We start from the raw sequence: 11,284 nt of genomic DNA, 5'->3' as shown, positions 1-11,284 counted from the left end.
GTTTACATGGTTTAATTTTCAAAAAACATTTTTTTTTTTTTTTACTGCACGTTGCTGCAGCTCCAGGGTACAAGCGGCCGAAATGGGTTTCCTCAGGAGGGTGGCTGGCGTCTCCCTTAGAGAAAGGGTGAGAAGCTCAGTCATCCGAGAGGAGCTCGGAGTAGAGCCGCTGCTCCTTCGCGTCGAAAGGAGCCAGTTGAGGTGGTTCGGGCATCTGGTAAGGATGCCTCCTGGGCGCCTCCAGCGTCCAGCTGGGAGAAGGCCTCGGGGAAGACCCAGGACTAGGTGGAGAGATTATATCTCCAACCTGGCCTGGGAACGCCTCGGGATCCCCCAGTCGGAGCTGGTTGATGTGGCTCGGGAAAGGGAAGTTTGGGGTCCCTTTCTGGAGATGCTGCCCCCGCGACCCAATATCGGATAAGCGGATGAAGATGGATGGAATTGTATTTAGAGGTTATATCAGAATAGGTTTACATGGTTTAATTTTCAAAAAACACCATATTTTTTTTATACTGCACGTTGCTGCAGCTCCTCTTTTCACCCTGTGTGTTGAGCTCTCTGTTTTAGCTACAGAGTGAGGCATCCCATTTCTGTTCCATCTTTGTTTGGAGTAGCACATTACGCAGTACCAGTCAGCACTACTGGCCAGTCGGAAGCGGAGTATAAAGGAAAGGGAAAAAGCCAAAACGCATAAAATGAGTATTGAAGCAAAAACTCACCGGCTTCAGTTTCTCAAATGTAACTAGTTTCTGGTTTTCATAGTTTTCTATTACAATTAACTCTTTTAGGTGTTGAGCTTTTAATCATAAGGTACAGCTCTCGTTATGGCTGTGCGTTCTTATCATAATATACTGTATGTGGCAAATGGCATATGCATGTTTTTGGCCTGGGGTCCCGAAATCACTAGGTCCGCCCCTGCTGATTTATTTTTAGTACATTAGAAGCCAGTGGTGGAAAGTACAAAGTTGAGGTACTTCACAAGTCTTTTCTTCTCATGCTACTTTATACTTCTCCACTACATTTCAGAGGGAATTGTTATACTTTTAGCATTTCTCACTATTATATTTTTTTGAATTTCTACAAACCAAACAATCAATTAACGATGTGTAAACAATCAGCTGATTATTCCATAATGAAAGAAATCATTAGTTAATAGTTAAATATGAGCTACAAAGTAGAATCCTGCTTTTTTACAATAGTGCATGATAAGTAATAATTGAATGATATAATGTAATAATTTGTCACAGGGGACAATTTCCTGCTTACTAAGTATTTTTTAAAGTGTAGTGTTAGTACTTTTACTTAAGTTAAAGTTCTAAATACTTCCTCCAGCATTGCGTGTAACCAGACAGCACCTAATGATACATCACACAACAAGACCTCTGTTTCCTGCAAGTCAGCGTTGAGGGCCTTCAAAAAGCTTCTTTTTTTTTTAAATTATTGAACACAGAACAAGTATAGGCTACAGTCACAAGTGTATACAATACAGACAGGTCAAGTACGTGGGGAGATACGAAAAATAAAATAATAATAAAAAGAAAGAAAACAACTCAATTTACATAAAGCACAAATAGTGTGTGTTCCAACCATAGACAGTACAATGTTTCAACTGCCTTCTTATAGAAGTACAGTTGAATGTGAATGGACAGCTCTCGGAATTTGTACTTATGGATGTAAAATTTGGTCAAAATTAAAATCAGGTGCTTGAAACCCAACCTCTCTAAACTACCCTGAAACCTTCTTTAACTGTCTATGGAAACTACCCATAGACAGTTAAAGAGAATCTACCCTGTCATTCTCGGCGGTGACATCATCATTGTGCGTTGTCCCTCCTCACACAGACGCTCGGTCCCTTCCGTCATGTGTACTGTTTAATTCAGTGGTCTGGGGCGTTTGTGTTGCTATTGTAATCGTTATTTCTTTATGTATCGAGACTGTACTATTTAGTCGACGCTAATTTATTTCAACATGGAGTCCGCGGATGCCGGCGCGGGAGAGAAGGCAGCTTGTCTGTCGGCGGCGCAGAGGAGGGCAGAGATCCGGAGGAGAAAACTGCTCATGAATTCAGAGGACAGGATGAATAGAATCGTGGGCTACACTAAAAACGAGTCTGAAATCAACGGTATGCAATTAGGAGAATTATGAGTTTGCCTTTGAAACATGTTGTCGTGACTCGCCTGCGTCATCAAACTGCTGTTGTTTGAGCTAGCTACAGACAATTAGCAAAATTACCTTTGTCCACAGAACTAGCTTTATACATTGGTGGCCAAGTTAGTGGGAACACAAGCAGGGAATTTGACTCCGGCTTTTTGTTGCTCTCAAAGTAGCCCAGCTACATATACAGAAATAAACACACAGCTAAAAACAAGGACAACAATGCTGAACAAGGAAACCTAAACATTTGACTACTGTCGTAACATACGTATGTCTATTGAAATTGTAAACAGGTCTGAACACAGCCATGCATACACACGCGCATGTAAACCAACAGCTCTGTGAGGATTGTGAAGAGTAATACAGAAGGGCAATGCAAAAGTGCAAATGGTGCTGGAATAAATGAAGATTTTTTTTTAATAGGTTGCTTATACATCTGAGGTAGGTGGAAATGACACACAGTGTATATTTGACAAATACACTCACCGGCCACTTTATTTGGTACCCCATGCTAGTAACGGGTTGGACCCCCTTTTGCCTTCAGAACTGCCTCAATTCTTCGTGGCATAGATTCAACAAGGTGCTGGAAGCATTCCTCAGGGAGTTTGGTCCATATTGACATGATGGCATCACACAGTTGCCGCAGATTTGTCGGCTGCACATCCATGATGCGAATCTCCCGTTCCACCACATCCCAAAGATGCTCTATTGGATTGAGATCTGTGACTGTGGAGCCATTTGAGTACAGCGAACTCATTGTCATGTTCAAGAAACCAGTCTGTGATGATTCCAGCTTTATGACATGGCGCATTATCCTGCTGAAAGTAGCCATCAGAAGTTGGGTACTTATGGTCATAAAGGATGGACATGGTCCAGCAACAATACTCAGGAGGCTGTGGCGTTGCAACGATGCTCAATTGGTACCAAGGGGCCCAAAGAGTGCCAAGAAAATATCCCCCACACCATGACACCACCACCCCAGCCTGAACCGTTGATACGCAGGATGGATCCTGTCTTCATGTTGTAGACGCCAAATTCTGACCCTACCATCCGACTGTCGCAGCAGAAATCGAGACTCATCAGACCAGGCAATGTTTTTCAATCTTCTATTGTCCAATTTCGATGAGCTGTGCAAATTGTAGTCTCAGTTTCCTGTTCTTAGCTGAAAGGAGTGGCACCAGATGTGGTCTTCTGCTGCGTAGCCCATCTGCCTCAAAGTTTGACGTACTGTCGTTCAGAGATGCTCTTCTGCCCACCTTGGTTGTAACGGGTGGTTATTTGAGTCACTGTTGCCCTTCTATCAGCTCGAACCACGTCTGGCCATTCTCCTCTGACCTCTGGCATCAACAAGGCATTTCCGCCCACAGAACTGCCGCTCACTGGATGTTTTTCTTTTTCGGACCATTCTCTGTAAACCCTAGAGATGGTTGTGCGTGAAAATCCCAGTATATAGCAGTTTCTGAAATACTCAGACCACCCTTTGGCACCAACAATCATGCCAGTTCAAAGTCACTCAAATCACCTTTCTTCCCCATACTGATGCTCGGTTTGAACTGCAGGAGATTCTCTTGACCATGTCTACATGTCTAAATGCACTGAGTTGCCGCCATGTGATTGGCTGCTTGAATAAAGTGTTACGAGCAGTTGGACAGGTGTACCTAATAAAGTGGGCCGTGAGTGTATTACACGTTTAAAGGATTGTTTTTAACACTATTAAATGCACAAATTAATTTACTAATAACCTTAAAAGTAAAACACTGACTAGGAACATTTTACTGTACTGCATGAGAACGTTTACTTTAAGTACATTTAACTGATTATACTTTCATACTTTTATTCAAGTACAGTTTTGAATGCAGGACCTTTAATTTCAGTGAAGTTTTTTTCTCAGTGTGGTTTTAGCACGTTTACTTAAAGTTCCTATGGCATGAAAATTTCAATTTCACTTAAAGCTCTCATAAATTGTTGTTCACATCTCATTCATACTATTAGCTCAGTTCAAATTTATCTGATATCTGATTTCTTGAAATGTGTGCAATACTCTACTGCTACCATTATTATTGTAATTATTACTGTTCACCATTACAACTCCTTAATCATGTAAATACCGTATCATAACATTTCTTTAACTATGTAAATATTGTACATATCCATACTCCTTGTATTTCATTATTTATATTTCTACTTGTTATTTATACAATTTGTGCAACTGCAACACCGAATTTCCCTTCGGGGATCAATAAAATAATACTAATTCTGACTGATTCGGATGACACCGATGCCGTCTCACATCCTCAGCTGGAACGCTCCTCCGCCCCGCGGAACCCCGCTTCCACCTCGACCTTGACAGGACAGAGCCATGGTCATCAGCCTCATCTTCTTCGAGACCGTCTCCCTTCCTGCCAGAGGCTTCGGGGCTTGTCAGCCGCTCCCACGGTGCCACCCCAGAGAGGGGGGGCTCACCCATGCCCGACTGCAGTGAGCCACTGGCAGGCTTTCTGGAAGACAACATTGGTTCCATCCAACAGAGACCGAGGGGGGAGCGGGCATCAGATGAACTCAGCGGATCCCCACGTCCAGGCCTCCAGAAGTACCTGTCCCGTTTTGACGATGCCATGAAACTGCGGGGTCAGCTGGCCAATGAGAAGCCGGCCCAGGACGGAGGAGGGTCTGACACAGAGGAGTTTGATCCCTTCAGAATCTTCCGCCTCACCGGCAGCATCCTCCTCGCTGTTTTTGTCAGGGTTTTTGTCTGCACGTTTCTGGTGAGTGTGCTCGCTGTAGACACTGTGCTGCTTTGATAACTGCGAGTTTATCCCTTTGGTAATTTTGACATGTTACCGCTTCTGGTCTTATTTTTTTAATTCTAATTTATTTGAACATATTTTACTCAATCTTAAAACGTACATACAGTATATAGATCCTTTCAGGTGTGAAAATGTAATACCAATGAAATACATGTTGTGGGAATGTCACACATTATACAGGTCCGATATCAGAAACATGATATTGTTCCGTGTAATTCTTTCATTCCAGTCAATATTTGCTCCATTTCTGACCCTGGAACTGGCCTACATGGGGTTGTCCAAATATTTTCCAAAGGTGAGTTTGTATTAGATATTTAATATCTATCTTTCCCATTGTTAGAGACTCAGATTTAACATGTATGCAGGGAGTGTAATTTCAATACAGAAACTTATAATTTAGGCATGATTTCCAAGGAGTAATGTTGTAATGATCAGTGTGAAGAGATACTTTGGAGGCACGGCGTGAAACATTTGCAGCAGTGACATACATGATTTTGATAAAGGTTAAGTAAGGTTGTGTCGTAATTACAGTTGGTCAATCTTCCACTTTTTTATTTTTGTTTTGTTGGTTTTTTTGGCCTGTTTAGTTTCTCACAAGATTTAGCATTAGTTTTGACAAAAGTTGGGTCCCATTTAGACATTTTAGACTTGATTGTTGCTGCTTTGCCTTCCTTGTGCTCCATCTCCAACCATCTCACTGCTGGCCACACCCATAGTAAATATTATTGAAAGTTCTCCAGAAACTCCTTGTGTAACACTACTTTTGTCTGTTATTTTTCACAGTTTTCATAAACAATTGCTTGATTATCTCTAAAAAAAAAATTGGATATCTAAATATTGAGAAAATAATTATGAGTTGCAGCCCTGCATCAGTGTCTTTGCATTGTATTCCTGTTCCTCCAGGTAGAGAAGAAGGCCCAGACCACTGTGCTGACCGCTGCCCTGTTGCTGTCCGGCATCCCCGCTGAGGTCATCAACCGCTCCATGGACACCTACAGGAGGATGAGTGACGTCTTTGCCGACCTATGTGTTTACTTCTTCACCTTTATCCTCTCGCACGAGTTTCTGCTGCTCATTGGATCAGAGACTCCGTGATGGACCAGGAAGTTCTCAGTAAACCTGCACGCCCCTTCTTGTGTCCCCTCCCTCTGTCTACCATAGCAAGAAGGCATGGTCATTTACATTGGCTGACGTGGGTTTATTGTTGACAGTCTGGAATCTCATATCCTTACTGCCTTATGATCAGGGTCTCTACATGTAAGGGTCCAGTGTTTGTTACAGATCTGTCATTTGCTCTGGACTGAACCTGAGAAACAGAAAGTCACGATGTGTTTGCTTGTGCCCAGAGTGTACCGTTTAATTTATTGTGCTGATTGATGCTCATTTGTCAGGTCTAGCACAGCAAATGGTAAATGTTAGTCTGGCAGTCACAGATTCCACTTATCTTATGAATGGGAAACACTGGAGTCCCTTAAGGCCTGGATGATATTTCTCTAACTGACATCATTAATATAAAAAATTCTGATATGCAAATGTATTCCAAATCCAAGTTAAACCAATAGAGGGCAGCAAATATATGGCTCTCAGCCGCTGTTAAGTTCTTTAAAACAAAATGTTTGCGTGGAATTATAAATCACCTTAAAGTCAGATTAGGTCACTTTCGTGACACAGCGGCCTCTGTGGCCACCAGCAGTGATTTTGTGTGCAAGTTAAATGCTAAAATGTAGTGCAACAGTAGCACAGGTTAGAGAAAACATACGGCAGCGAACTGACTCAGTAAAGACATTAGCTGCAAAGTCCCTGGGTGTATTGAATTGATAAACACTGTTTTATTGTTTATGAAGTCATAATTTCATCTGTAAGAAGAAGAAGAATGTGTTATTTGTTCTTTGAAAATGGCATAGTCTTGTTTTATATAACAGATTTACTAAAAGCTGGTAGAGAATAATAATGTCGTGGGTCCTTCTATATCCTAATAAACTCCCTAGATGGGCCATAAGCTGGGTAGGGTTTTATTCTCAGCTAATGTGATGCTGACTCCTCAGCTTTGGAGGTAGTTGATCTCCCAATATCTTCAAAGAATAACACACTTGAACTATATAGGTATCATTTACTTTCAGTTATTTCAAACTTATACAGCACTATGAAATATCTTTTTTGCATATGAGTCAGCCCTACAGTGCGTCAGGCAGAGAAACTAACCTTCACATAACTGTGATAGCCTGCTGAATAACTGCAACCTTTTAGGCTAAAGCTTCATACATTTAGTAAAAAATCCACTTTGTGTGAGGAGGTGTATTAGGGCACTTGATCAGTTAACATAAACAGTCAACAGAATTAAGCAGAAAGCTTAAGACTGACAGAGGCAAGGGTCCCCCCCCCCCCATTAAAAAAACAAAAATGTGTTTTATTAGTTTATGACTTTACTCTCAGGATTCTGATTTTTTTTTTTTCTTGATTTCTGTGAATGAACTCAAAAGACCCGAAAATAGTTTTCACACATGGCCCTCTTCTCTGCCATATATACGTCAGCTAGCGAGAAAAGTTGATGTTTGGATACAGGAAATAAACAAGTATGAATTGAGGACAAATTACATATTTTTCTGGATCACCTCAAATGTAAAGCTTGTTATTTTTAGTTCACAAAGCATCAGGGACAGTTACACACATGGCCCTCCAGCCTTATGTTAGTGGTAGATTTAAAAGAAAGTTATAGTTTAGAAGTATTTAACAGTATCCAGTTCCTGATGATTTTAGTTTGTGTCTTAAGAACTCAAACTCCCCTTTTAATGGATATATGTGTTTGTGATGTGTCAGATTTCCTCATAGGCAGTGCTTTAAGTCATATTTTCTGTTGCGGTCTGTAATCCAGTGTTCAGAAGGCGGACCCATTTTACAAACAAGTTTTTTCCCTCGTTTTAAGTTGTAAAGTCAGAAGAAGCATGTAGTACTTGAATGTAGAGGGTGTTATTTTGCACGGCTATGAGTTAAAAAATGCAGTAAACTTTATACAGTATAAGTACGTAACAAAACGTTTGATTGATGAGAATCTTTTTGGTTTTACTGGAAAGTACTATTGCTGCAAATGTATGTGGGGCAGTGGGAGTTTTTATGCTTCTTGTATTAAGTAATTCTGGTGACATGTTCTGCATTCATAAATACTTCATATATACTCTCTACTACGTCTTTGCTGTAATGTCTTCTTTCTATACTTATTACATCCAAATTAATTTATTGATGTGAATTTCTTTTTTCCCATGTAAATAAATTAGTGTGATTTATCCTACGACTTGTCTGACTTACTTTATTGTTTTTGATAATGTTTAAAGCATAACTCTTACAGTATCTTACTACACAGTAACAAATTCAGTGTTGACATGAGCTCTCATTAAAAATATTCGCAATAATAGATGACTGGTCAAATTCTACCAAATAAATACTACTTCTTTGACATACTCTGTTTTGACTCGCACTTTCTTTCTTTTATTTAATTGTTAATGCACATCAACTGACAAATGTTCCCAGTTAGAAGAGGATATATATGTATTTAGTGTATATAAGTATTAACAGTACAGTAATGTACAGTATATACTTACTGTACTATACTTACCAGTACTGCACCCTTCTGCAAGATCCAACATAAAGAGGTCTGGTTTGGCACCACCTGTGTTGCTCAGGCTTCAGTACAGTGTTGTAGTTCTGACCTCCCACCACGCGGGGGCGCTCTACTCTGTTCATCCTACAAGTTTGTGAACGTCGCAGTTATTTAACGTGCAGCTTCATAGACACAAACAGCCGTCCACCGCACGAGAGTCGTTTCTATCTGTGAACTAAATCGACTCTTTTTACAAGACATAACCTCGTGGAATAGCAATGGGACGTGAGTCGAGGTATGTCCGAAATATCAGGTTAAGTTGGTGTTTTTTTTTAATCTTCCGTTGAATCAATTGTGACTTTCTCCTGTGGCTGCTAGCTAAACTTTAAACGATTTAATTTCGGTTAGCATGCTAGCTAAAACATGCAAATGTTAATGCACATCAACCGACAGTTACTCTCAGATAGCCGTGGAATATAAATAAATTAAACCATTTTTATTAATGCAGTTTGCCTTCAACAGTTTGTCAGCTAATGTGATTATCATGCTGTTTGGTCCTCAGACACTACAGGAAGCGTTCTGCGTCTCGGGGACGGTCGGGTAGCCGTTCAAAGAGTCGCTCCCCGGACAAACGCTCCAAGAAAGATGACCGAGACCGAAACAGGAGGGAGCGGTCACGGAGCCGGGACCGCCGCAGGTCCCGGTCCAGGGACAGAAAACGAGTCAGGTGGGTGTTCTACGTTAGTTGACAACGCGTGAATGTTCAAACAGAAGACTGTATTGGTAGCTAACGTTAGCTGTTTACACTTAGCTAAAGGAACCAAACAGAACCGGATAGAAACATGGAGGAGAATAATTTTGCACTAGCAACATCGAAATCAGATCATGGAACTTGGTTTACCTGTGACATGATACCGTGATCCCCTGCCATCAGGAGCTTTACTTTTATATGCTTGTGCTCATTGCTGTAAAAATGTAATTAGATAAAGCCTGTGTTGTGTACAATGAACAATCACTTTCATCTCAAAAACAATCACAATAAAGCTACTGCAGTTTATTTTAGGAGGGACTGTATTTGTTTGCATATGTTCTAAAAATCTAGGCTATCAGTTATTGTTTGCAATCCATTGAGATAATGAAATGGACCAAGTTTAAACATGTTCTTAAAAGTGAAGGAGAGTGATATTATCATCTCCCTCCTGTCCTGTTTGCTTTCATGTCATATGTTTGCCTTTGCTGGCTAGGCGCTCCCGGAGCAGAGAGAGGAGGAGGTCCAGAAGCCGAGACAGGAGGAGGTCGGGCAGCAGAAGCCGAGCCCGCAGGTCCCGATCTGGTAGCCCCAGCAAGAGCAGAAGACCAGATGAGTGAGTGGGGCTTCTTAAAAAAATAAATAATCAAACATATAGAGACATAAATGACAGCTCTGGTAACCAAAACCATGCTACTGTTTTTCTTTTTCTCTTTATTGTTATTTTACCTACAGGTCCAGGAGCAATGAGAAAGACAACGTTGATCCTTTATCTGACAAGAAAAAGATTAAAGAGGAGAAAGAGGATGAGAAGGTTGAGGATGTAAGTTCCATACGTTCATTCCTTACTAACCCCTCACTCCGTCGTAGGTGGGGAATATTTCTGATCTCTCTTCTCTGTCCATCTAGCAAGACTTTGACCAAAACAAGCTAGAGGAGGAGATGAGGAAGAGGAAGGAACGAGTGGAGAAATGGAGGGAAGAGCAGCGGAAGAAGGCCATCGAAAACATCGGAGAGATCAAGAGAGAACTGGAAGAGATGAAGCAGGGCAAGAAGTGGAGCCTCGAGGATGATGAGGGTGAGGAAGTACAGTTAATAATAAACAACTAATGAGAAAGCAAGTTTTCTTAACTCTCAAAAATGTGCCAAAGATACCTCCCTGTCGTTTGATTACTTATTGGTTTGGATTATTTAATTGGATTATTGCCAGTTGAACCATTGATTAGTTCTCATCACAAGTTGGTATGTTTATCATTGTTTACTTGGTAAAGAACAGTTATTTTAAGTAATGAAAGCATTGTTTGCATTGTGAAAATGTACCCAGGAAATGTTTGGTATTTGTGCTTGATAAGTAATTAAACCATTTAATTCAAATCAATTTTTAATGGGTGAATACACTTTAATCAGCTAAGCAATCACTTGACGAGAACAGACCTTAGCTGTAGCACTGCAGGGTAGGACTGGGCAATAGGGAGAAAATCAGAAATCAGATATTCTTGACCAAATACCTCGATATTGATATTGTGGCGATATTCTAGGGTTGACATTTGGGGCTTTCACAAAAATGTTCACACTTAGATTTTAGATAAATAATCATCAGTACTGTGGAAAAAGAGAAGTATTGTGGGTAAAGACAAATAATAGAACAGCTGGAAAAGTCTGGTAAGTTCAGAAAAGTACATCACTACTGTAATGTAGCCTTTAAAACCAGGAAAAGATAACACTTGTGCCATATTGTGATATGCGATATCCAAAATCTAAGACAATACCTGGTCTCATATCACAGTATGGATATATTGCCCAGCCCTTCTGCAGGGCCTTATTTATTGAACTAATTGACTCTTCATTTCAGATGATGACGAAGATGTTTCAGCTCCAATGGAGGGAGATGACGACGAAGATGGGGAAGAGAAGGAGGAGATGAAAGAGAAGGAGATAACGGAGGAGAAGAAAGAGGAGGGTGAGAAGGAGGAGGAGACT

General features: G+C 40.8%; 2 protein-coding genes across 2 annotated transcripts in view; both read left to right on the top strand.

Moving 5' to 3' along the window:
- The first annotated feature begins 1,815 nt into the window (after positions 1-1,815).
- camlg (calcium modulating ligand) lies at positions 1,816-8,416 on the top strand. The gene is made up of 4 exons (XM_032534175.1): positions 1,816-2,122; positions 4,453-4,919; positions 5,191-5,256; positions 5,865-8,416. The coding sequence occupies exons 1-4, from the start codon at positions 1,969-1,971 to the stop codon at positions 6,054-6,056; spliced, it is 879 nt and encodes a 292-aa protein (XP_032390066.1). The 5' UTR covers positions 1,816-1,968; the 3' UTR covers positions 6,057-8,416.
- A 418-nt stretch (positions 8,417-8,834) lies between these two features.
- ddx46 (DEAD (Asp-Glu-Ala-Asp) box polypeptide 46) overlaps positions 8,835-11,284 on the top strand; it is a 14,280-nt gene continuing 11,830 nt past the window's right edge. The window contains exons 1-5 of the mRNA XM_032534324.1: positions 8,835-8,851; positions 9,119-9,283; positions 9,801-9,920; positions 10,040-10,127; positions 10,214-10,390. Coding sequence (XP_032390215.1) covers positions 8,835-8,851; positions 9,119-9,283; positions 9,801-9,920; positions 10,040-10,127; positions 10,214-10,390 — 567 coding nt within the window. The remainder of the gene's footprint in view (positions 8,852-9,118; positions 9,284-9,800; positions 9,921-10,039; positions 10,128-10,213; positions 10,391-11,284) is intronic.

The sequence above is a fragment of the Etheostoma spectabile genome, chromosome 13, assembly GCF_008692095.1.
Source record: "Etheostoma spectabile isolate EspeVRDwgs_2016 chromosome 13, UIUC_Espe_1.0, whole genome shotgun sequence".
NCBI lineage: Eukaryota > Metazoa > Chordata > Actinopteri > Perciformes > Percidae > Etheostoma > Etheostoma spectabile.
This window is presented reverse-complemented; position numbering and strand designations above follow the sequence as displayed.